This window comes from Ambystoma mexicanum, chromosome 2q, assembly GCF_040938575.1.
Source record: "Ambystoma mexicanum isolate Mex_15411 chromosome 2q, UKY_AmexF1_1, whole genome shotgun sequence".
NCBI lineage: Eukaryota > Metazoa > Chordata > Amphibia > Caudata > Ambystomatidae > Ambystoma > Ambystoma mexicanum.
The window spans coordinates 1,392,990,726-1,393,013,584 of NC_090924.1; the positions used below are offsets into that span (position 1 = coordinate 1,392,990,726).

The window sequence follows — 22,859 nt, forward strand, 5'->3', positions numbered from 1 at the left end:
CAAGCCCCATGTAATTTAGTTTGTAGAGGATTCATGTTGGAGAGGATTTGGTTTTATGTTTTTTATGTATTTTTACGATTGTTGGACTACATAAAGTGATGCCAATGTGGAATATAAACAAGTGAAATGTCATATTCGTGTGCACACTCAATTGGTTTGTAGATTGATATGAGAATGATAAAATAATTACTAACACATTGAAATAACACTTTTCAGTCAATAGACTTGTGAATGGGTTCTTGACAAATATTTGTAGTGTTGCCCCTCTAGCTTAAGACATGGGTCCACATGGTATTTGACTTTGATAGAGGATCTCTGGAAAGTTTGGTGGTTGCCCCTTCTGTTGCTCTCTCCTGACTCCCTTCAATTAACGTTGGGCCTCATTATAAATTTAGTAGCAGTGGTAAAACATAGGAGTACTAGATGTTTTACAACTTCCCCCAAACTACAACTTTTTCACAGCCACTTGACTCATTTTCCGTGATGCAACTGCCAATCATCTTGCTCCAGGCCAAAGCTGAATATAACAATGCAAGTCCAGGTTAGGAGTAACCTGAGTGCTCTGCGCACCTGTCCTCCACCCGTAACTGCCTGCTCTTCCTCCTCCCCTGTCTCCCGCCACCATATCCAGTCCCTCAAAACCCTCACACCCACTCCTTACCTTAACAGGGCTCCTCTTCCCGGGCCGCACTGTTTGGCTTCCTGTTTACGCCATGGAAATGGAAGAGGGGCTCAGAGCGGAGCCCTGCCTTCCATTTCCATGGCAATCCTGACTCTTTGTGGCCACTGCCTTTTTTCTTTTTTATAATTGCTATTAGCACCTCTAGGATTTGCAATAATAACGCATTTCGTGGTCTTCACCAGCCCAATAACGGCATTGGGGCCCGGTGTTAAGGATCTCGCTTTGCTTGGGACTATAAATTGGGCCCCCATCCCGTAACCAGCCAGTGAAGCACCCCGACCACGTTATTATTGCCATAATAAAGCCTCGAACTATAAGCTGCATGATACCACATGGAGACATTGAGGGTACGCAATCACTGAGTGGGGCAAATGGGAAATCATTTAGCCTGATTCTAGAACAATTAAGGTAAAGCATATTGTCTAACACAGTCCGGAAGGAAACCATACAGCATTAAAGTGGTTGAAGCATGTCAAGGTATGAAGTCCATGGCTAAGCGTTTACCTCTAACTTTGGGACACAGAATTAATGAATAAATACTGTGGCAAACCAGAATAAGAACTTGGACAAATGACTGCCATGTTTCAAGAGTGTTTATTAAAAGTAAAATGAACATTCTTAACTTGCCCTGTCTCTTTGAGGGAAGTTCTCTACTTAGAAACTAAACAAATGGTGTTTGTAAAAAGAAAACCGTCCTCAGTCCAAAATACTGTCCAGCTAATCTGTCCCTACCACTTTGGAAAACTATACTAAAAGAGAGGCTGGAACAAAGCCTCTATCTTTAGGCTTCTGCTTGACCCAAACACTTGTATGGCTTGTCGTTAGAATCAAGTTCATCAATATGATAAAACAGTTCACATCTTTCCTGTAGACTGCCGGTTGAAAGAAGGTACCCTATGTATGGTCCCCTCTTCCATTGGAAAACACAGGTTTTTTCAGGACCTCTCCAGGTTCCCTTTTTTACATAGTTCTCTTTTTTGTTTTAAATTTGATTTTATTAGGTTTTAAAACATAACAGTTCTCTCAATGAGAAAAGAGAAAAAAGAAAAGGTTACATATGCAACCATAGTCGTTACACAGGTGGGAGTAATACCAATATACAGTGCTTAATTCCGTTTCTATAGATCCAACAGTATAACAATGGAAATAACCAACATCATTTTCTAGATCTCTTTATTCTTTTACACCTTACCCCCTAGCCCCCACCCCTCACGGACTAAGAAATCGTGTTACCAAGGAGTTGTGGTTTCATGGTCATGTGCTCATTGTCACAGGCTGAAACTGGTTCGATGTGGTGTGTTCGGGGACTCGCCATAAGGAGGGCATCTTGTCATGATTCTTCTGGTGCCTGAGAGTTAGGGTGGACGCGGCCTCAAATCAGGTAAAGGGGGAATAGTACACAAGAGGAGAAAGACCTAGTCAGGCCCTATAAACAAAGAACCCTATCACCATTTGGGGTTGGGTGTCTGTTTGATGTGTGTTTGCTTAGGATGTCTGACCACAGGACTTCACACTGTGTTGCCCCGCCGTGGAGTGATGCAGTAATTTTCTCCATGGTACATATGTTCATTGCAACATTGATCCATTAATTCTCGGTCGGGGTCGTAATTGATTTCCATTTGGTGGCAAGTAAAGCCCGAGTAGCGAGCAACAGATGGGAGGCTAAGCCTTGGACTCTCCTCCACTCGTCCTCTATTTTCTCGAGACCGAACAGGACGAGATGGGGGTCCGCCGTTCTTTGAATCCCATCCAGGTGTCTAATCCACCCCAAGACTTCAACCCAATAGATCTTAATCTTAGGACATCCCCACCACATGTGCCAATAGTCTGCAACTTGTCCACATTCACGCAAACAGAGGGGGGAGGATGACTGATACATTTTGGATAATTTGTAAGGGTCATACTGCCAGCGGTGCAAGAGTTTGATTGAATGGAGTTTATATTGGCACAATATGGAAGTGCGTGTTGCCATGCAGCACATTTTATCCCACACGTCTTCATCAATTTCCGTCCCCATGTCATTCCCCCGACATGCTCTGAGGTTATGTGTATTCCCTCTACCTGCCCCCACTAGTCATTTGTACATGGCGGAAATCAGGCCCTTCCTGTCAGTCTTGGAGTCCAACAGTTTCTTGAAGGGGGTGAGTTCCCTATTCAGTTTTTCCTTCCATGCTGCCTTTGTTAAGACCCCTTTGATCTGTAAGTACTGGGAAACGGACAGCACGTCTATATTCAGGGCCTCTGTTAGCTCTTGGAGAGTGATAAAGGAATCGGTTCGGAGAAGCTGGCCCACCCTTTCTAGTCCTGCTTCATACCACGCCTGGAATCTTTCAACATTGGGGATGTGGTTATTTATGCCCGGGGACCATAGGTGGCTGAGTGGAGACGGCCATGTTGTGATTTCTCTCATCTCTGGACCCTCCCTCCATATTTCCCATATGGTGGCAAAGAGCGGATGTTCCTTTGTCTTCCTCAACACTCTCTTTCGTGGGGCCCATAGCCACTCCGAGAGTGTTGCTGGGTCTAAATAGTGGTTGTCCATTGCTATCCAATGTGGTTCTTTTTGGTTGCGTAAATGAGGGACGAGCACCCGTAATTGGGCAGCAACATAATACTTCTTGAGGTCTGGAAGGCCTACCCCTCCTTTATCTTTGGGCAACGTCAAGGTGTTGTAGGCGATCCTGGCGTTTTTTTCCCACGCCACAGGAATTTCAGGGTCGCTTTTCTAACCTCGGTGAAGTATTTCTCCGGTATTTTAATGGGAAGCATCTGAAAGGGATAGAGAGACCTCGGGAGACAGGTCATTTTAATGGCGTTAAGCCGGCCGAGCCACGAGATTGTCAATTTGCCCCACCTGGCCAGGACCGCATGAAATTTGGCAAGAAGCTTTGGGAAGTTCGCTTCATATAGTGTGTCTATTTGTTTCGTAATTCGTATCCCTAAATATTGCATGGTGTCATGCTCAAGCGTCAGTCCAAGGGAGGAATATTTTGTTTCGTTTACCTCTGCCGCCCCCTGGAGGGGGAACAATATGGATTTGGACCGATTGACCTTAAACCCTGATAACTGACCACATTCTTCGAGGAGGGATATAGCTCGGGGAATGGATCTTTCAGGATTGACCACATGCAGGAGTATGTCGTCGGCATATAGTGCCAACTTGTACTCTGTGTGTCCCAGGTGCATCCCTTCTATAACGGTGTCCGATCTCATTTTGTGTGCTAATGGTTCAAGCGACAAAGCAAACAAGATGGCCGATAGTGGGCATCCCTGTCGGGTACCCCGCTTCAACTGAAACCACCTAGAATATACCCCGTCTACAAATACTGAAGCTGTAGGCATTGAGTAGACTGCCTGGATTCCCTTTCTAAGCTTGGGGCCCATCCCAATTTTGCGAAGGACCCCCATTAGAAAGTCCCAATCTACCCTATCGAATGCTTTTTCTGCATCGATGGAAAATAGTGAGGGATCAGTGTTCAGGTTGTGGGAGGCATGTATCAAATGCAGGGTTTTGCGCATGGTGTCTGCACCCTGGCGGCCCAGTATAAAGCCCTCCTGGTCAGGGTGGATGAGGCGGGGCCTGAATGATTCAATTCTAGCTGCCAAGACCCTTGTGTATATGTTTGCGTCTATGTTGAGTAGGGAGATGGGACGATATGATCCACATTTTTTGGGATCTCTCCCTTCTTTTGGGATGACCGAGTGCTTTGACAAATGAATCTGGAGGTTTCCCCGACTCTAGGATCTCATTAAATAGTTTCACTAGAAAGGGTGTGAGCTGTGTGGCAAATGTCTTGTAAAAACCTGCAGTATACCCATCTTCATCTGGGGATTTGCCTAGTGTTAGTCGTTTGATGGCTTCCTGAATCTCCTCCTCAGTTATGGGGGCGCCCAGGGTCTCAGACTCAATGTATGTCAGTTTGGGCATATTGATATCAGCTAAATAGAATCGAATGCTAGACGGGTCCGGTTCCGTCTCTGGGGTATACAGGGCTTCATAGAAGTCTGCAAAGGCTTCGAGGATGGTGGTCCTACTTATAACTGTGTTGGGTCCTCCATCGACTATTTCCTGCACTCTGCGTTCTGCCTGCTGTGCTCGTAGCCTGGCCGCCACCAACGCGTCTGCTTTGTCTCCTTTCTCATAAAATTTTTGTCTTAGGGAAATAAGTTTGCGAGCTATTTGGTCGTGTTCTAGGAGATAGAGTTCCTCCCTTTTTTTCCTTGCTTCACTAACTTTTTCATGGTCTAATACGCCCCCTTCCTTTGCTTCGTTATCTAGTTGGGCAATTTCACTACGGAGTCTATTTTCAAGCAGAGTTCTCTCTATCTTTTTATTGGCTCCTTCCCTCATAAGGACCCCCCTCCAGGTCGCCTTGCCCGCATCCCAGACCCCTTGTGTAGAGACCTCCCCGGTATCGCTCAATCGAAAGTAGTCCTCAATTATAGTTTCCATCTCCGACTTAAAAACAGGGTCTTTCCAAAGGGTCTCGTTACATCTCCATTTTCCACCTCTAACTGGTAGGGATTCCCACATTATGTCGGCGGTCACCATGTCATGGTCAGACCATGTGATCGGTGTGATTTCTGTGTGTGAGGCAGTATCGCATAGATCTCCTGAGAGGTAGAGGTGGTCAATGCGGGTGAGTGTATTGTGTGGGGCTGAAAAAAAGTGTAAGCTCTCTCCTTGGGGTGCATTAGTCTCCACACATTAGTCAGTCCATACAGTTCCATCATTACCCTGAATTGGGCGTGGTCTCCTCCGAGTTTATCACGTGTTTCTGGGTTACCAGGTTTCCAATCTAACGTGGGATCTGCCCATGTATTAAAATCTCCTCCAAGGATGATTTGACCTGTTGACTCTAGCATGATGTTGGGGATTGTTTTGGAGAGGAATCTAACTTGCCCTACGTTGGGGGAGTAAATCGTGGTAATCGTAGTGGACACATTCCCAATGGTCCCTGAAACAAGCAAGGCTCGGCCTTCTGCATCTGACCAAACCTTTGTGGTCTTGAAGTCTATTCCCTTCCTAATGATTATTCCCCCCCCCTCTTTAGTGGTCCCGAACCCCAGAATTCTATCCCGAATCGCCTCCCAAGGACCGCCCTCTCCTCACCCCTCATATATTTAGTCTCCTGCAATAAAAGGATATCGATATTTGAATTGCGGAACTCTCTAAAGACAAGTGATCTCTTGGTTGGCGAATTAAGACCTTTGACGTTCAGCGTTCCCACCCTTATGGCACCCCTGCTATATGGTCTCAGTGGTCATTGTAACAACGGAATCTGAGACCATACATACTCTTTGACCATTTCAACCCGCTTCCTCTGTGTTTAAACAACCATGTAACCATTGCACTGTTCATAGTTCTTAAACTTACCCTTGATTTGACACGTGCCTTTGTACGTCCTCCCCACCCCCCGTCCCTTCCTTCTTCCTGAGTTCGGTGGCGTCCGATCGAGCCTAGTTAAACACACTAGCCCGGAACTGAACCACCAGTGGAGACCGTTACCTCACGGTCCCCTTATAAAATAAACATCAACATAACTAATGAGCCCCCGGTAACCTCCCCCCAGAGCGAGCACATTTCTGCAAGATAAGTGGAGGTCTCAATCACGTTGCACCAATAAAACCCATATTTTCCCCTCATCAAATGTCAATTCAAGCAAAGAGTACCATACTTGTTGAGGGTCAACTGCCCCCTCCCGGAGAGCCGTTCCCCCTGCGATATTTCCTCGAGCCTTTCACCTTCTTCCTCTTCGGGCCCTGTGTCTGCCATTCCCTCCCGTCCTTGGGGGCATGGTCACGGGATTCCTCGCGATCCTGCGGGCCAAGTAAGTCGGATATGCAAGCTTTGATTTGTTGCTCAGAGCTCAACCTGATCCTTGTGCCTTGATGTTCGAAAGAAAGAGAAAAGGGGTATTCCCATCTGTAGCGTGTGTCAAAGAGATTTAAGCCATGTCGTAAGTGGTTTACACATTTTCCTCAGAGCTAAGGTCAGGGAGGAGAGGTCCTGGTATATAGTTATTTGGGATCCACTTAGGGAGATGGTGCCTCCACTCCTCGCCTTTTCCAACACTCTCATCCTATCCTGATAACAGTGAAATCTTGCCAGAACTGATCTCGGGCCTCCAGGTGGGCCTCCCGCTCTGTGAATGCGCTCTGTCTTGGGTTCATCAATGTTGTCGTCCGCAACCAGGAGCTTAATGATGTCATGAAGGGTCGTTTTTAGGTCCTCTTCTGTTTCCCCTTCTTTCTCGGGAATCCCAAAAAAACGCAGGTTTCTCCTTTCACGGTTCTCCAAATAATCCATCTTAAGTTTAAATTCCTGCTCTCTTTGCTCTAGCTCAGTTATTCTGTGGGCCAGCTGAGTTTCCAAGACGTCGATTGAGGCCTGGTTGTTTTCAACACCTTCAACCCTATCCTCTATGGTGTCAAGGCGCTGTGTGAGTTTATCAATTTTTCCTCCTATATTGGCTCCCATATTCCCGCCAGTAAATCTGCTATGTCTCCTTTTGTGGCGGCCGTTTCTGTATCTGTGATTGGCGATGTGGCCATTTTGGGGCCGACGTCGATTCGGGGGGAACGAACCGTATGCGTATATGGCAAGTTTCTGTCGGGCGTTCATGCGCCTGATGTCGCAGTTTCAGCGTGTCGGACAGTGCTGCTGCTAGAATGCCTGTTAGCACAGAGGAGGCACACGCCCGAGTTCACTTATTTCGTGCTTTTACTTTCCGTCCGAGACAGACCATTCTAAAAGCATCTCCGGGGGCCTTTCCCTCTGTGAGGCAGATGCGTCTGTTGTTACAGTCTGGGTAAGGTCCTTATCCCCTGGCGGGTAAACAGAGGGGGGGACAACGGCAGTCACTTACTTCTCTTGGGCCGCGGGGAGCGTCAGCCCCTCGCCGCGTGTGTCTCAGGTCGCACCCCGTTCCGGCGGCGGACCTGCCTCGCTTGGTCCGTCAGGGAGGGATGATCTGGTCCCGCCACGAAGGTTTGTTTCAGCGGAAGAGGAAGCACGGGGCCCGCGTCTCTGTTTACTTCTCGGGGCGCCCGGCGTTGCACCGCTTCCAAAGTTCTCCCCGCTCCTTTCTCCACTATTGCGGTCTACCGTCTGCTCCGCCGGGTCCACGCATCCAGGAGTGGCGTAGGGTGGACGCGGGTGCCCAGCCTCCAGCGTGCGCTCGAATGGGTGTTGGCGCGGCAGTTGCTCCCAGCAGGCCAAGAGTTCCGGGCAAAGCCGAGGCCGATTCTAGTTTCGTTTTCACCTTCACAGTTCCACGACGATATTTGCTGGAAGCCGGGGCCGTTTTCACCCGGGATTTCTCCCGTACGGGCCTTCGTCTCGAGTTTCCATCCCAGGGGGGGTCCAAAAACGGGGGCTCATTCCGTTTTTCGGGACCTCGGGACGGGAGCTCACACAGGAGAGGATTTCATCCGCGCGCCCCCTGGTGGCCACCGTCTACACAGTTCTCTTTAAAACAGTTCTGTGGTTCTTGGACTCCCCCAAGCCCAAGGACCCTCTGGCAGACTTGCGTTCTCTCAATCAATGCAATTCATATAGGGCGCTCGGTTTTCTCAGACTCCCGTAACCTTGTCAGCTGTTCCAGCCTGAATGCAAAGTTTTTGTAAATATTTCAATCTGATTCACATAGGGCATTGGCCCGTTCGAGTTTTTCAGGATCTCATATCCATGTCTGCTTTCCTCGCCTTGATTCAAAGTGGTCGTACCTCTCTCGTACTGATTCACAGCGGCGCTTGCCCGTTCAGGTTTTTCAGGTTCCCGTAACCTAGTTGGCTTTTCTAACCTTGATTCAAAGTGTTCGTACCTCACAGTGGTAGTCTCTCCATGGGAACGTTTGCTTCCCTGTTGCTGCTTGTCTGTGCAGCTAACGTCCTTCTGCATAGAGCTTGGAGTCCGGGCTCTCCCCAGCGATCTGGTCTTGGCGTATGTTACCGAGCCCCAAGCCCACCACAGCTTCTCTGTGGTCACGCCACCAGTGGAAATGAGTGCTTCCCCTTTTCCGCTTCTTCCCCGACCTTGGCTTATCCGTCGGACAGGACACCAGACTTCTGGCATCTGGCTAGTGTTTGGCTCACCCTCCATGCTACTGCAGGGTCCACGGTCGAGCGCGGCTCCACCCCTCCAGGATGTCTTCACTCAAGAGGCTCGCCTATGCGTAGGAATTTCCTATCCATTCAGTTACTCCTGGGTTTATGTACATCATCACAAACCAAAAGGGTGTGTCCTCCTTATTTGACTGTGGCGCTCAGACAAAATCCAGCATTGCCTGAAGCCAAAGAGATGGAAAGAATGTCACTGGTTGGTGTAGTCAAAACGAGAGTAAAAACAGTTTTTCCATGTCTCATGTTGGCAGACAGTGGTTTCCTGACTGGGAGGTCCTTATCGGACTAGTCCTTGTACCCAAGAGGGGATTCCCACCCTGTGAGGTCCCACTTACTCAGACCTCTAGGGAGAGTCTTGCAGAGCGGGTTCACCTCACTAGCCTATATGTGCAGAAAGGAGGGCCACAATCTAGCGGCAGCGGTCTGACCCAGGGGTGACATACCAGGGGGGTCAAGGAAATCTGTATTCACAACAAAACAAGGTCCTGGTACATCAAGGGTTGGCCCATGTGAAGTGTAAATGAATTAGAATCATTCACCTGGTCCAGACCTATATAACTATTCAAGTTATAAATGTTGCATGCGTTAAACGTGTATATAGTCACTCCTTCAAATGAAACATGAACATTTATTGGAATTAGAGTAAATAGTCTAATAGTTTATTAGGTATACATATAACAAAACAAATGTTTTATATACCGAGATTACACATTATTACAGTATTAAAATACAAGATTATATACCAATTTGCTAATAACTCACATTAAAAAACACATTTGATTTCATACGACAGTCTTGAGGTACCCTACATAATTATACAATACAATGTAATATCAATACAATTTTCTTATAAAATGTCACCATAAAATAAATTAGATTAATGTCATTACCACTCATAAACAATGGCCACAGTGTCTCAATTTCGTCAGGATTAATGGTATTATTATATGACTTCATATGTTTGTATCGCAATGCATACAGACTATCACATACAATTAGCAAGTGGTGTAGTGTCTCTGTGACATTATGGCCGCACAGTCGACAGAAACACATGTCACGAGGAATACCCATTTGTGTTCCATGTGTTTCCAATGCCTCAGAAATATTAAATTTTAGTAACAAATATTGCCGCACCGTTTGAGGGCTCGGGTATGCATTAATATAACTAGGGAGTTTCAACGTGATGAGCGCTCATTATAATAGATTCCACTAAATGTTTTTGTGGATAGGTTTATCATCTGCTGTTCATAGCAGACTTCCTTCAGTACATGCTTTAATTTTAACTTCATGAGTGGCATACTCATCAATCTATATGGGGAATTCTGGCAATCCCATTTGCTATGAAGTTTTTGTAGTTTGCCCATTATTCCAAATTTAGAGTTCTGCACTAGGCGCAAGTAGGCAACCATATATGCACCAATGATTGTGTCTATCTGGAGACGTTTCAGCTTCTCAAAGTTAATAACGCAATGGTTAACAAATACATAGGAGATTGCCACCAGATCAAGTTCAAGGTATATGTGTTCCGCACTTACACATTTGGGTAATCGAAGCAGCTTCCTAAGCAAACACAATTAGAGTAAAACTTTTATATCAAAAAAGTAGTATACATGGTGAGGTCTAACATGTGAGAACATATATAGTCAATGATATAATTAGTACATACAAATATTGGATGTGGAGTCTTTCAGACAATAAGAACAAAGAATGGTGCATGAAAGAAAAGTTTAAAAGCAAAACTGAACGTTAACATAAATTAGTTCTTTATCACTTTGGAGTTCAGTTTAGATCAAAACAGAAAGAGTATAAGTTTTGGATTGAAAAACAATTATACTGATAATGACTGTGTTCTTGCTGGAAATTCACAAGAGAGGCAAGTAACCAGTATTGTTATGCAATTGTGATGAAAAAAATCCCAAAGTCAAATCTTATTGTATGTTGGGATTGGGTCTGCCTCACTAGCCTCACAGGGGATGGCTCCCCTCTGGGGAGAAGGGACGAATTGACCAGATTCTTCACAATACATAAACAGAATGGGGTTGTGTATATGTGACTTTGAATATGGTTGCCACATTAGGGTAGTGCACACACAGATGTTTTATTTGGCGAGTGTACATTATTTATTCCATTAAAAAAAACCAGCCCAAACTATTTAATATCATATCCTTACAAGTGCATTTTGGTGGATTGTTGTTTCAGTAATGTTCTAATAATAATTACAGCCCTCTCTCACAGGGCTGTAATGCCAATTTAGTGGGCTAAATCACACAACAGCAGGTTAGAAACCAAAGAGAAGGGTTGTAGAACGTGCTTGGAACCTTGCAATGTGCATTGTCCTGGTAGAATGTTGGCTAAGGGATACACTAAGCCTTCAGGCGCAAACATGGATTGTAAATTCTACCTGTAATCACCTGTTATTGTATTTTTCATCTCTGTAACTGTTTTTTGGATGCTGTTTATGTAACCTATGATATGCACCCAGATGCCTTTGGGCCAGGAGCGCTATACAAATGAAGAAATACAAATACAAAAATGTTCAGAGAGTAGCATCAAGCTTTGTAACAGTGTTTAAGGCCTTCTGCTGATCTGTTGTTCATGGATCTGCCAACATTCAAATGTAATTAAGCTTCATCTCTCTCCGCTGCAGGCCACGCCAGGTCAAATTGGCCCGGGAGCCCAGGGCCATTATGACCCGTTGTGGCTCATGGAAGGAGGGCTGTGAAGGTATTAGTACCCACAGGACAGGCTCTTTGTGCCACAGCAGGCCCAAGAGTACTAATATTGAGAAGGTAGAGGGTGCTACAGTTGTGTTGCCGGAATTGCTACGGCGCCAGCAGCATGCACCAGTAGACTGGTATTTGGCTAGAAAGAAGGTGCCGCCTTAGTAGGAGTGTGACTATAGTGATAAAGTACCAGTGAGGCGGGGTGCGACAAGGTGAGCAGTGGAAAAGAGCAGGTGGAGCAGTAGCAACTGTGACAGCACAGTGGTAGGCACTGGGATGGGGTTGGGTGCACTAATTAGATCATAATGAAAAACCACACACTCAAAAAGTGGAGCACACACCTGGCATGAAGCTAACCTGTTTATTACAGCCGGGTAAGCACAAATCAAACAGAACAGTGGATCGACTTTGATCGAGAAGACTGACATCTGAATGGAATACAAACAGAAGTTTTATACGAAGAAATAAAATGGTTGGAAATTCAAAGATACACTTGCATGTAGAGAGTTCACTTTTTCTATGTTTCCCAGGGATTTCATTAGGTCGTTGACATCACCTGCTTGAAGTTTATGTTCATCAGTGAAGCATAATTGAAGCAAACAGTTTAACGAGTTTCCCATTACATTACCTCCCCATGTGGTACCACATTTATTCACAACCCATCCCTGAACTACTTGTTATTAATGAAGTAACAGTTGTGCTGACCGCCGGACCTTTAATACACTTCCATTGGTCAGCACAATTGAGAACGGAACACGAGACACCCTGCAGCTGGTGGGAAAGGGGACACTCACACGATACCTGTTGGATGATGACCTTCACGAGCTCTGTAGTAGATACTTTAGATGCTGGCCCCCTCCCCAGAGCTCAGGAACTTACCATCTGATTGGTCCTCCCAGGAACGCCACACCATCCAGTGTATCCTTCCCACATCCGCCTGCTGATGGCCATCGGCGGTCATGTGACCTGTACAGAGCCATTTTCCCTGCTGCCTTGTAGGCTGGTTTGGCTGACCGCCCTGTAATTACATCCCCCAGTTCTATTTATGTTGGTTTTCTCATAATGAGACCCCTACCCCCCTTTTGCAGATCCCTGTCGTACTGGTCACCTGCTACAGATCAAGGTTACCAAGGCACAGCACGCCCGAGGGATTTCCCACTATGTGTGATTAGGATAGCGCTATTTTTGTCCTCCCCTTCTTTGGCTAATAGATAGTGTCTTGGACTGTCTGCACACTCAATTCATCATTACCCTCTACCGTTGCCAATGAATTCCTTTTTATGGAGCGTCTGTGGCTTAAAATACCTGTATCATTTCCTGTGCAGTTGCCCCCAACACCCCACTTCTTTATTCTCGCAGTAGGTAGGTGCATCCCACTGTCTGGCACTGAATTAACACCTTTAACACAAAACAATGCCATGTAACTCCTGGGGGACTAATGGGGTACAAGTGGTCATCAGCAGGGAATTGTGTTCTTTATCATAATCATAATATGAACCAATGACAGAATGACAGAAACAGATTTGATCTATTGCATATGTTTTGTTATTCAGTATTTATACTGCACCCCTCACATATGTGGACGATCTAGTAGCTAAGAGGCATTGCATTGTATTGAGATCTTTTATTGGCTAGCTGCATAGAAGTTGGATTACAATTTGAAAAGATCATTTTAGATACACGTGTACATTTTCTGAATTAATACATCTTGAGTTGTGACTATATACGTGCATATATACACCTTTAAAAACATGGACATAATTATTAGCTAATATCCTTGTATTTCTCAAAGTCTTTCTTACTGAGGAATGATTCGGTTCCAGGATTACCAGCATTCTATGTTTAAGTAACTATAGCATGAAGGGGGCCCTATTTCTGGTCTTTTTATATAGTAAAACATGTGAACGCTCTATTGCTCGCTCTTGGTTGGAAGGTATCTGCTATGGTTCATTGATAAACTCTGATGCAAATGCTGATGGCCACTCATGTTTTCATTTTTATTCCGCTTCTCAGGAAAGAGGCAGCGAAAATTGTGTCGAAACGACTTGATGACTTCAACGAGAAATTTCAGCATCAGCTTGGAAAAGTGAATGACCCGTGAGTGCCACATGAAACCGTTTGCCTGTAAATAATGACATTCTGAATAACTGACCTTAACATTCCACTGACAGCATCCTTACTAATTATATTAACATAGGAAAAGTAGGAAAGGTGTGGGGGTATAACCTTAGGTGTGTGCGCTATGACCCTAATATTTGTGTTGCGTGGTGTGCAGCAGCGTCAGCACTAGGAAGAAATCCCCAATTAGGATAATCCATTTAGTACAGAATATATGCTAATGCTGACGACTTGCGCTTCACCATTCTACATTAATGACATTTGTACGTAAGCCAATGATGAAAACTTGATTCTAAAGTTTCTGAAACTATTTAATAGTGGTATCGATGACAGCCTTTGATCGATACCACTATTAAAAAGTTTTCAGAAACTTTAGAATCAAGTTTTCATCATTGGGTTAGGTAAAATACACTATTACTAATGAAATCATATCTTTGCAGATCTGATCTCAGGGATATCTGTTGAACTGAGACTAAGTCACAAATTGTACATTTTTAAGGGCTTTATAAAACGAGTGCTGTGAGAAAATGTAACATTTTAGGATGCTTGCCAATCTTACAGAGGCGTAGTGTTGTACTTTAGCCTTCCCTGGACCCTGCTTTGTATGCATGGGATGTTGTGAGTGACTGACGTGGAATGCTGAGGGAGAGAATGTTACGTTCCGAGCTGTTCTGTGAATGCCAGTTGAGAAAATGGGGTGACTGAGTGAGGATGCCTGTGGATGTTTCTGTCCCTATGCACTTACCTGATGTACCCTGTACCCGGAGCTGGAATCCAATAAAGATGTTACTTGCTCCTACAATGATGTCAGTGTCATACTTGGCCAGGGACCCACAACAACACGTAGCCAGGTTTGTCTAACATTAGGGACCTGAAGCTAATGTAGTTGGGCCCACAGCATTGACATTAACATCTGTAAATGCCCACACAGCGCTGTTGAGTGGGCATTTACAGATTTTGGGTGGGTGTTGCCCACTCAGGCCCTACCCTTTCTGCGCCTCTGCTATTTTAACGATTGCTCCTTGTGTCCATATAACAGAGTAGGGGCTTTAATGTTTGCTACAAAGGCACTAGCTAACACGAGTCAATATTTCTACCAAATGCAACAGTCCATTGTCAGGTGCAAACTCAAAGCTCACAGTTCTCCCTGAGTGCAAAGCCAAAATAAATGTGTTCCCTCCTCAAGGACGTCTTCTCCGCCCCTCTTGAGGGTTCATCTGCCCCTCTAACCCTCTCTTGAAGCTGCAGTGAGTCCAGGCCGCAGATTCATGGCTCCTTGTCTGAGAAGTATTTCGATATTCTTCCTGCAACCTGCCTCCTAGGTATTTTTGTTGGGCTTCTCTTCTGGAAGGGTGGCCAGAGTTTTGTGCCAGGCAGGGTGAGGGCTTGATGCTGAGAAGTGTGGCCTTGATATCACCTTCCCCCATTCCTCCCTTCTCCATACTGTCTAATCCCTGTTGCTTGCTCAATCCCCCAGCATAGCAACACTGTTTCAAACCTTCTTCAACCACTGCACTCTCCACTGGCTCATCCTGACGCTCCGGATCATCCCTGATCATTCTAACTACAGAGATAGTCTGATCTCTGACTTCGCCACTCACTTTTCCTCTCTCCTCTTGGTAACTCGTGTTCTCTCCATAACTGTCTTCCCACTTCTTACTGTAGAACTAATAGATCTCCTCCTCCTCCTACTTTTCCTGAAGATGATATCCCCGTCTTTCTGCTCCAACTCAATCATTCCCTCCTACAGATCGGAATCTTTCACCTCGCTGCCCGCTCTCTCCCAGATAATCTTTCCTCTTTTGTTCCCATGGACTCTCTTACTCTTTTTTTTCCTCCAAAGAATCCTCTCTTTCTTCTCCAAGATGGTAATAATTTCCGCCTTCTGCCAACATCTTTCCTTCCTCTCCCCAACAATCCCTCTCCTTACTACTATATCCTATCCACACTTCTTTAACCTTGCCTCACCAGAAGCTTCTTCCAAATCTCCCCATTTGGGCGTTGCACCCTCCAGGTCTCCACAATTGGGGCCCTTAAGGTCTGCATTTCCTTCTGACTCTACCAAGGACCCACTGGGCTGGCTGCTTTTTACAAACCAATCTTTCATTCGGTTGGCTGGTGCCTAGGGACATTGGTTGCACTTGGGCAGTATGGGCTGCACTGCTCTCTGGTTACGATATGTGCTCAGGGTTATGTGGTTCGAAAGGGGGCTGTTCTGAGGATGTATGAGGGCCTGCCACACCTTTGATTGATTCCCTATGGGCTATGGATAGATGTAGAGTCGATCTATTTCCCCTTGCAAGCCCTACTGTTACTGCCTGTATTCGTTTGGGGCCCTATGCTTTCCCAGTGTGTGAATCTATAGTTGGAAAACCTTGTGGTAAGCCTGAAAAATTGTTTGCTACCTTTAAATCTCCTTTTTCAATGGGAACGTGCACGTTTCTAACCCCTTTGATGTCGAGAAAAGTTGTGTGTTTATTCCTTTGTGCATGCATTCTGCAAGAATTACCCTTGCATTGTTCAGATGCGACTTTGTAACCGTTGGGCATCGGCAGTCATGAATCTTAAATTGAACTGTTTTCCCCGACTTCCAGGCTACAGGAGAAAATGTATTTGCCTTATCATCTGGGACTGTTAAATATTGTGACATTGATACACTGGAATTCTGGGTATGGCTAGGGAGCATGAATGGCTCTCTAACGCATTCACCCTATGGCTGTGAAAGCATTCACCCTATGGGGAGAGCCTACTCCCAAGGCTCATGGACCACCCTCTCTCCCTCTGTTAGTCCCTGGTAGGGATAGCAGCAGTGTTTCGGTTGTAAGGGCCCTCTTGACTATCTCTCTGGTGGACATGCATATTGGCATACACAGTAGGGCTGTGAATGCTCCTGTGATTCGACCCTTGGGGTTCCTGCTCTCTGTAAGGGTAGTGAGTGTTGCTGTAACTGCACCCCAGTGGTCAGGTGGGTTTGTAGGTGTTGTGGGGTTGTGAGTGCTGCTGTGACTGCTCCTTGACTTAGTGACCAGATGGACTAGTTTATGGATCTGCTGTATACCTACTCTGGGTACTGGTTCTACTACCTCGGATAGTCCTCTGCACTTTCAACCACCCCACTGTTGATTCCCAAGGATAGGCAGGGGGGCTTTGCCACACTGTGGTACAAATATCAGCCTTAGGACTCCATTGACTGTTCTCTTTCCAATTCGGTTTTTGTCTGTTCTGCAGCACCATGACAACCACTCTTCGAGTGGTGGATGGAGCTCTGTATGTCCCAGAGGCTAGAAGTATTTTCCTGCTCAGGTCTCTATCTCTTACCAACATGAGATACTTTGCTCACCCCTATTGAATCTGCATGGAACTGGGTGTTTGGTTCTGAAGTGGTTTAATTTTTTCCTGTTCCAAAGATCACAATTTGTGCTATTGGACTCATCCTCCCCACCACTCCCATTCACATGTGCCGTACATATACTTGCCATTCATCCTTTCCTGTTGCCTGTGCTAGTGAGTTGTTATAAAGAGCTGCTGTGAAATCTGGATGCTACACAGAGTATATCTGTTCAGTGTTTCAATGATTGGGACACTCCCATCAATGTGGAACAGCAGTAGAGGCCTGAATGCACCCCTTTTAATTGAAGGTTAATCCCACTAAGACTACATACCTTTTGTTGTGTTTAGTGTCTATGCAGCCTCAGATAATGTTATGAGAATTGAATGATGTTTCTAATGCATTGGGCCTCATTCCGAGTCATGCCGGTAAGTATCCGTATTTTCCGGCATGGCGTAAAGTACGACACCGTGCTGGTTGAAGTCAGAAAATTACGGCCCATTCCGAGCTCACGGACACGCGCTTTCCGCCATGCCGGAAAAGGACCGCGCGGCCTGCCGCAAAACCCCCCGAAAAACCCCTACCGGCATGCAACCGACACGTAAAGTACTACACCGCCCTGTAAGCATTAGCGACAGTGCATAACGGTGACAGTAAATTACGGTGACCGTAATTTACAGAAACCGTAAATTACGGTCTCCGCCGAAAAACGGATCCGGAAATTACGACATCGCACAGGAACGGGAAGGAGAGCGGCGGCCATCTTTAAAAACACAATCCATTGCCATCCGCAGCTGCCAGCAGCCCTGTGAGGAAAGTAAAGTCGTGAACCGGACCAGGCACCGCAGGACATGCCGAAAGCACCAAAAAGGGCGGTGGATCGCGTCCGCAAGGTGAAATTCTCCACCGATGAACTGCAGGTCATGGTAGACTACCTTGCAGAGCATGCTGATGTAGTTTTCAGCGGCGACATGCGCAGGGAATCAACCCTCCGCAAGAAGACCATCTGGGCGGAACTGGCACAGAGGGTGAGCGCTGTTGGAAGCACCCCCCGCACCCCAAGGAAATGCCGCAAGCGGTGGGACGACCTGCGGGTGCGGGGCCTCCTCTCCACCAACCGCAGCCAGGCCCTGCAGACGGAAGGTGGGCCAAGTACACAGGTCCAACTAGAGCTGTGGGAGGAGACCTGCGCGCAGCTCATTGGCACGGAATCCATAGAGGGCGTGGGGACCATGGAGTGCGGCGGAACGACTTCTGCAGAAGGAGGTGAGTGTTGACAGTGCACACTGGCAATGTCCATTGCATCATGTAAACTGACCCAGGGGCCATCGAAGGCACCCTCTTGTGTTGCCCTCCCCCCATCCAACGCATCCCCCTATCCAACAAATGCTGAGGCAAGTGTCGCCTAATGCTGGCCCAAGTGCGAGTACATAACACACATCAACCATACTGGACTGACTTGCACAGCCCATCATGCACACCGTCCAGCGTGGTAGGCATAGTACCTGCCGAAATGTACATGAACAGGGCACAACAAATCACTCCCAAACATGTGTATATGTCATCACCATGCACATGTACCACTGCCATAGCTACCCCCCAAACTGAATAACCTGTGAATGACTGAAATGTCCATGCAACCATGTATGCAAATAGGACATAGCACATACACTAATGTTGTCCCTCTCTCCTACCCCCACAGGCACAGACCATGACAGCACAGAGCCCCAAGGAAGCCGGCCAAGCACCTCCGCAGGTACTGGCAGGGCCAGGCCGAAGCCAGCAGCCAAGAAAACCACCCCTCAGCCTACGGAAAGGCCACTTGAAGCTGGCAGACCAGCAAGCCACACAACATCCGTGGCAGCAGCCGAGCAGACCCCTACCTCAGCACAATCGAGCATTTCAGGGGAGGCTGCCGCTACCGCACCAGATGAGTGGGAGCCCAGCCCGCCACCCATCCAGGGGCCCATGTCGGAGGACGACCAGGAGAGCATGCAAATGCTGGAACCATGCCTCGTGACACTGGCGTCATGCAGTGACTCCGGGGATGCACCATCACCAGTGCACAGCCTTGAACTTGACCCGCTGGGGTGTGACGTCGTTCCCTCCAGTCCACCCATACAACCCCCTGCACAGCATGCTGGTGCAAGTAGATCATCTGATGGCCCCCCCTTCACCTGACCAGTTCAGAGTTCAGCAATTGAGCAATCTCATAGGGAACTATTTTGAGGATAATGGCCAGACCAGGGCTGGACTGCATGAGGAACTCGATCAAATGCGCCAGTCCCTCAACGACTGCACCACCAGATTGTGCGACTCCCTGACGGACAATACAACCCGGCTATGCCATGTCCTCAACTGCATTGCTAATGCCCTTGAGGCAGGGAGTCAAAATACGGAGCCACAGCAGGAGGGCACGTCCGAGACAAGTGAGGCCACGCAAGGCAGCCCGGAGAGACGCCTCCGGCGTTCCTTGCGCAAACGCGATTTGCCTCCCCCAGACAAGGGCTCCAAGGGACATTAGCCATTCCTGCCACATGTGGTCTCAAGATCCTACATGGGACGACTGCTCGGGAGTTGGGGGGAGGGGGGAAGGGGGTGATGTTGTGTTCTGGGGTTGGGGGGAGGGGGGTGGCGTTGTGTTCTGGAGTTGGGGGGAGGGGGGTGATGTTGTGGTCTGGGGTTGGGGGGAGGGGGGTGATGTTGTGTTCTGGAGTTGGGGGAGGGGGCATGGGCATTTGCTGAAGTAAGCACTGTTTTTTCATTTCTTGTTATCTCAATACACAATTGGTGTTGCAAAGTTGAACCGTTGTGGACATTCTTCATTGCACTTTTTGTCCATCTGCACATATGGCATGGGCCCATTCGACACCAGATATCAGTGGAGGGGTCAGCCACCAGTCCTGGTTCGCGGGCACATATGTGCATCACACAAACCTGGTGACTGCTGCATCTACACGCATGCACGGGTATGGCCATGGTCTGGTTGCCCCATGGGTCTGTTCAGGGGGTTCATGACAGGGGTCATGTGGCTTGCTGTTAGGGTACATCCACCAACAGCTGCATGTGTCGCAAAATGAGGTGGGTGTGTGGACTGTCATGGTGGTGAACAGCACTTGGCTGTCATGGCAGGCTTTCAATGATGGCCATATGTACATGTACATAGATATATTCGGCACGATCAGGGACACAAATATGTGTCCGATGCAATGTTATGCTGTGGGGTGTCGTGTCTACATGATGGTCCGTGAACGGTGGTGTGGACATCTTGGGGTACATGTTCCTTTGTCGCATGCTGCTGTTCTGATGTCGGATCATTCTGGTGCTGTGTACTGTGTACATTCTCATTTGGCTGTGGATCATGTCCATCATCCAGCTCTGATCCATTCTATGGTGATTCCCAACACTCCTATGGGGGTGCCATGCCGGTGACGTTTTATCGTACCCCTGCTGTCCTCTGTGAATTCCACTTCCAGGGGTGGGTCTCCAATGTGGTGCCAGGCTGGGGGATGCCGCAATGTGAATGTGCAGTGTGCCCTCGGATATGCACTTGCGGTTGTGGTGCCCGCCAATGAGTGGTGCTGGTGTAGTGTGCCTATCCCTTGTCAGTTGGTGTAGATGTAGTGTGATGTGGGTGCCTTATTCTGGCAAAGTGAAAATATGTTCATATGTGCCGTTGCCCTGGTTCTTTGGCAGGTTTGTTGTCAGGGTGAACAACGTACAATGGCTCCATCTTTTATACGCAGTTGGTTCATGCAGGCACCCACCCTGTGGCACCAGTGCACTTGCATGACACAGGTCATCCTGCATGTTGGGCCGTGTGGCGCGGTAGCGTGCTGACCTCTTTCCTTTTCAGTCGACCCTCCCAGGTCCAACTTGGGGCCCTCCTCTCTGACATCTTTTCCTCCACCTGTGGTGTTCCCCTGGGATCTAATCTCCCTCCCTGGCTGTTCAACCAGTATTTGGCACTCCTTGGCCACCGCATCGCCACCCTCTGCCCAAACTTTCAGCGCTATGCGGACGATACCAGGCAAATTTTCAGCCTACCCTCGGCGTACTCCTCTCCTTCCCTCATCTCTGACTGTCTGTCTGATATCCAGGAATGGAGTGCAGCCAATGTACACTGCCTTTATGCTAGTAAGACTGAGATTCTCCTCATCGGCACACACACTCCCTCCTTCCCTTAAGTTCAAAACACTATGCATTGTCCACAAGGCCTTCTGGGGCCTGGGGCATGAATACCTTCTACTCTCTCTTCCTGAATGTCTTCCTTCCCAAGACCTTGGCTCATCCGTCTCCGACTCACTCAGGGTCAGCCGCTTCTCAGAGCAACGAGCTGGGGGTAGATCTCTCTCCGCGGCAGGGGCCTCCCTCTGGAACAGCCTTCCTGCATCCCTGATATTTGAGGAGAACCATCTCTGGTTCCGGAAGCACCTCATGACCTTCCTCTTTGCTTCTGCTTTCTCTCTCCCTCTCCCCTGCTGAATTCTTCACTGAAACTGCACAGGATCTGGATCTGGGCCACTCTCGCCGACCTCGGTCCTGGGCCCAGCCACTCTCCACTTGCACTGCCTCCCTGGCAACCCCTGCACTGCGGGACTGTCTCTCTATCCCTGCAGCCCCCCCTTCCCAGCACTTGTCTGCACTTACCTTGCACTTGCCACCAGCTGGCCCTATTAATTTATTTTTGGATATTCGACTTACTTTGTACTGCACTTCCCCCGTCCCCTTGCACTTGCACTTTTTCCATTCTCACTACCCCTGCACTTGCGCGGTCTGTGTGACACCTGGCCTGGTGGGATCGTTCTCTGTCTTCCCCTTGTTCCCCCCTCCCTGCCTCGTCACGCCTTGAGACACTTGTGTATGGGCGCGTTCCAAATGCCATATCATATCATATCATGTCATTTCAGCAGGCCCTTTGAGTCATGTGTAGTTGTATGGTGTCGGGCCCACCCATGTGTGCGGGTCTTGGTAGTGTTGCATTCCATCTGCACGTAGGGGGAGTGGTATTGTTTGCAGTTGATGTCCGCAACGTGCATGCCAAGCTGGTCCACATACGACCGGTGGGTGCTGTCAGGGGCAACATTGTCATTTGCCATGCCTCCATTTGCTTTTGGTACAGCTTTACTGTTGTGTGTCTCATGGGTGGTCCATGTTGGGGATCGGTGGACCCTTGTGTGTTTGGGGATGTGTTTGGGAGGGTGTAAGGGCACTTGGATATGTGGCCGCATAATGGACGGTTGTGACATGCCACTGTGTGCTGGTGGGTGCCTTTGGCATGGGTGTGGGGCACAGGCAACACCATCACTTGTGCCGGGTTGGCACTGTACATTTGTATGGTGCTCGCTTGTCTGTTGTCTGTGCCGCAATATGGTGGTGACGGTGTCACAGTCTAGGTGGTCAGGGGTGTCTGTCTGGTAGGCCTTCTCCTAGAGCGTCAAGTCATGCTACGTGTGCATGGGGGCTGCAGGGGTGGTAACGGAGGATGCACTGGTGCTGCATGCAGGGCCTGTCTCCCCCCTCCTTCTACCCCTGTGTCTCCTCAGTGGGGGGGCCTGGTGTTGTTGCAGGGGTTTGTGTGGTTGTGGACTTGATTGTTCAATTGGTGTCATCTTGGTGTGGGAGGGTGGTGGTGGTGTGTGGGTGTGTTCCTTTTCTACTATGCCGGACTCCTGGCCTCCGTCTGTGTTGCATGTGTGCACCTGTGGCTCTGGGTCCCACTGCTCAGGGTTCTTTACTCCTTCTCTGAGATGCCTGTATGTACTCCATGCCGGTAAGGTACTTTACGGCCTTGAGGAGGACGTAATTTACGCGTGGTCCTTACTTGGAATCAGCTCCAGTTTACGCCATGGCGTTGATTTCGCCATGGTGGTGCGCGCGCGCG

General features: G+C 47.9%; 1 protein-coding gene across 2 annotated transcripts in view; it reads left to right on the forward strand.

Annotated features, from left to right (window-relative positions):
• Window positions 1–22,859, forward strand: part of EFHB (EF-hand domain family member B) — a 400,940-nt gene that overhangs the window by 195,609 nt on the left and 182,472 nt on the right. For both annotated transcript variants that reach the window (XM_069648882.1, XM_069648883.1), the window contains one exon: window positions 13,543–13,626. In XM_069648882.1, the coding sequence (XP_069504983.1) occupies window positions 13,543–13,626 (84 nt within the window). The remainder of the gene's footprint in view (window positions 1–13,542; window positions 13,627–22,859) is intronic.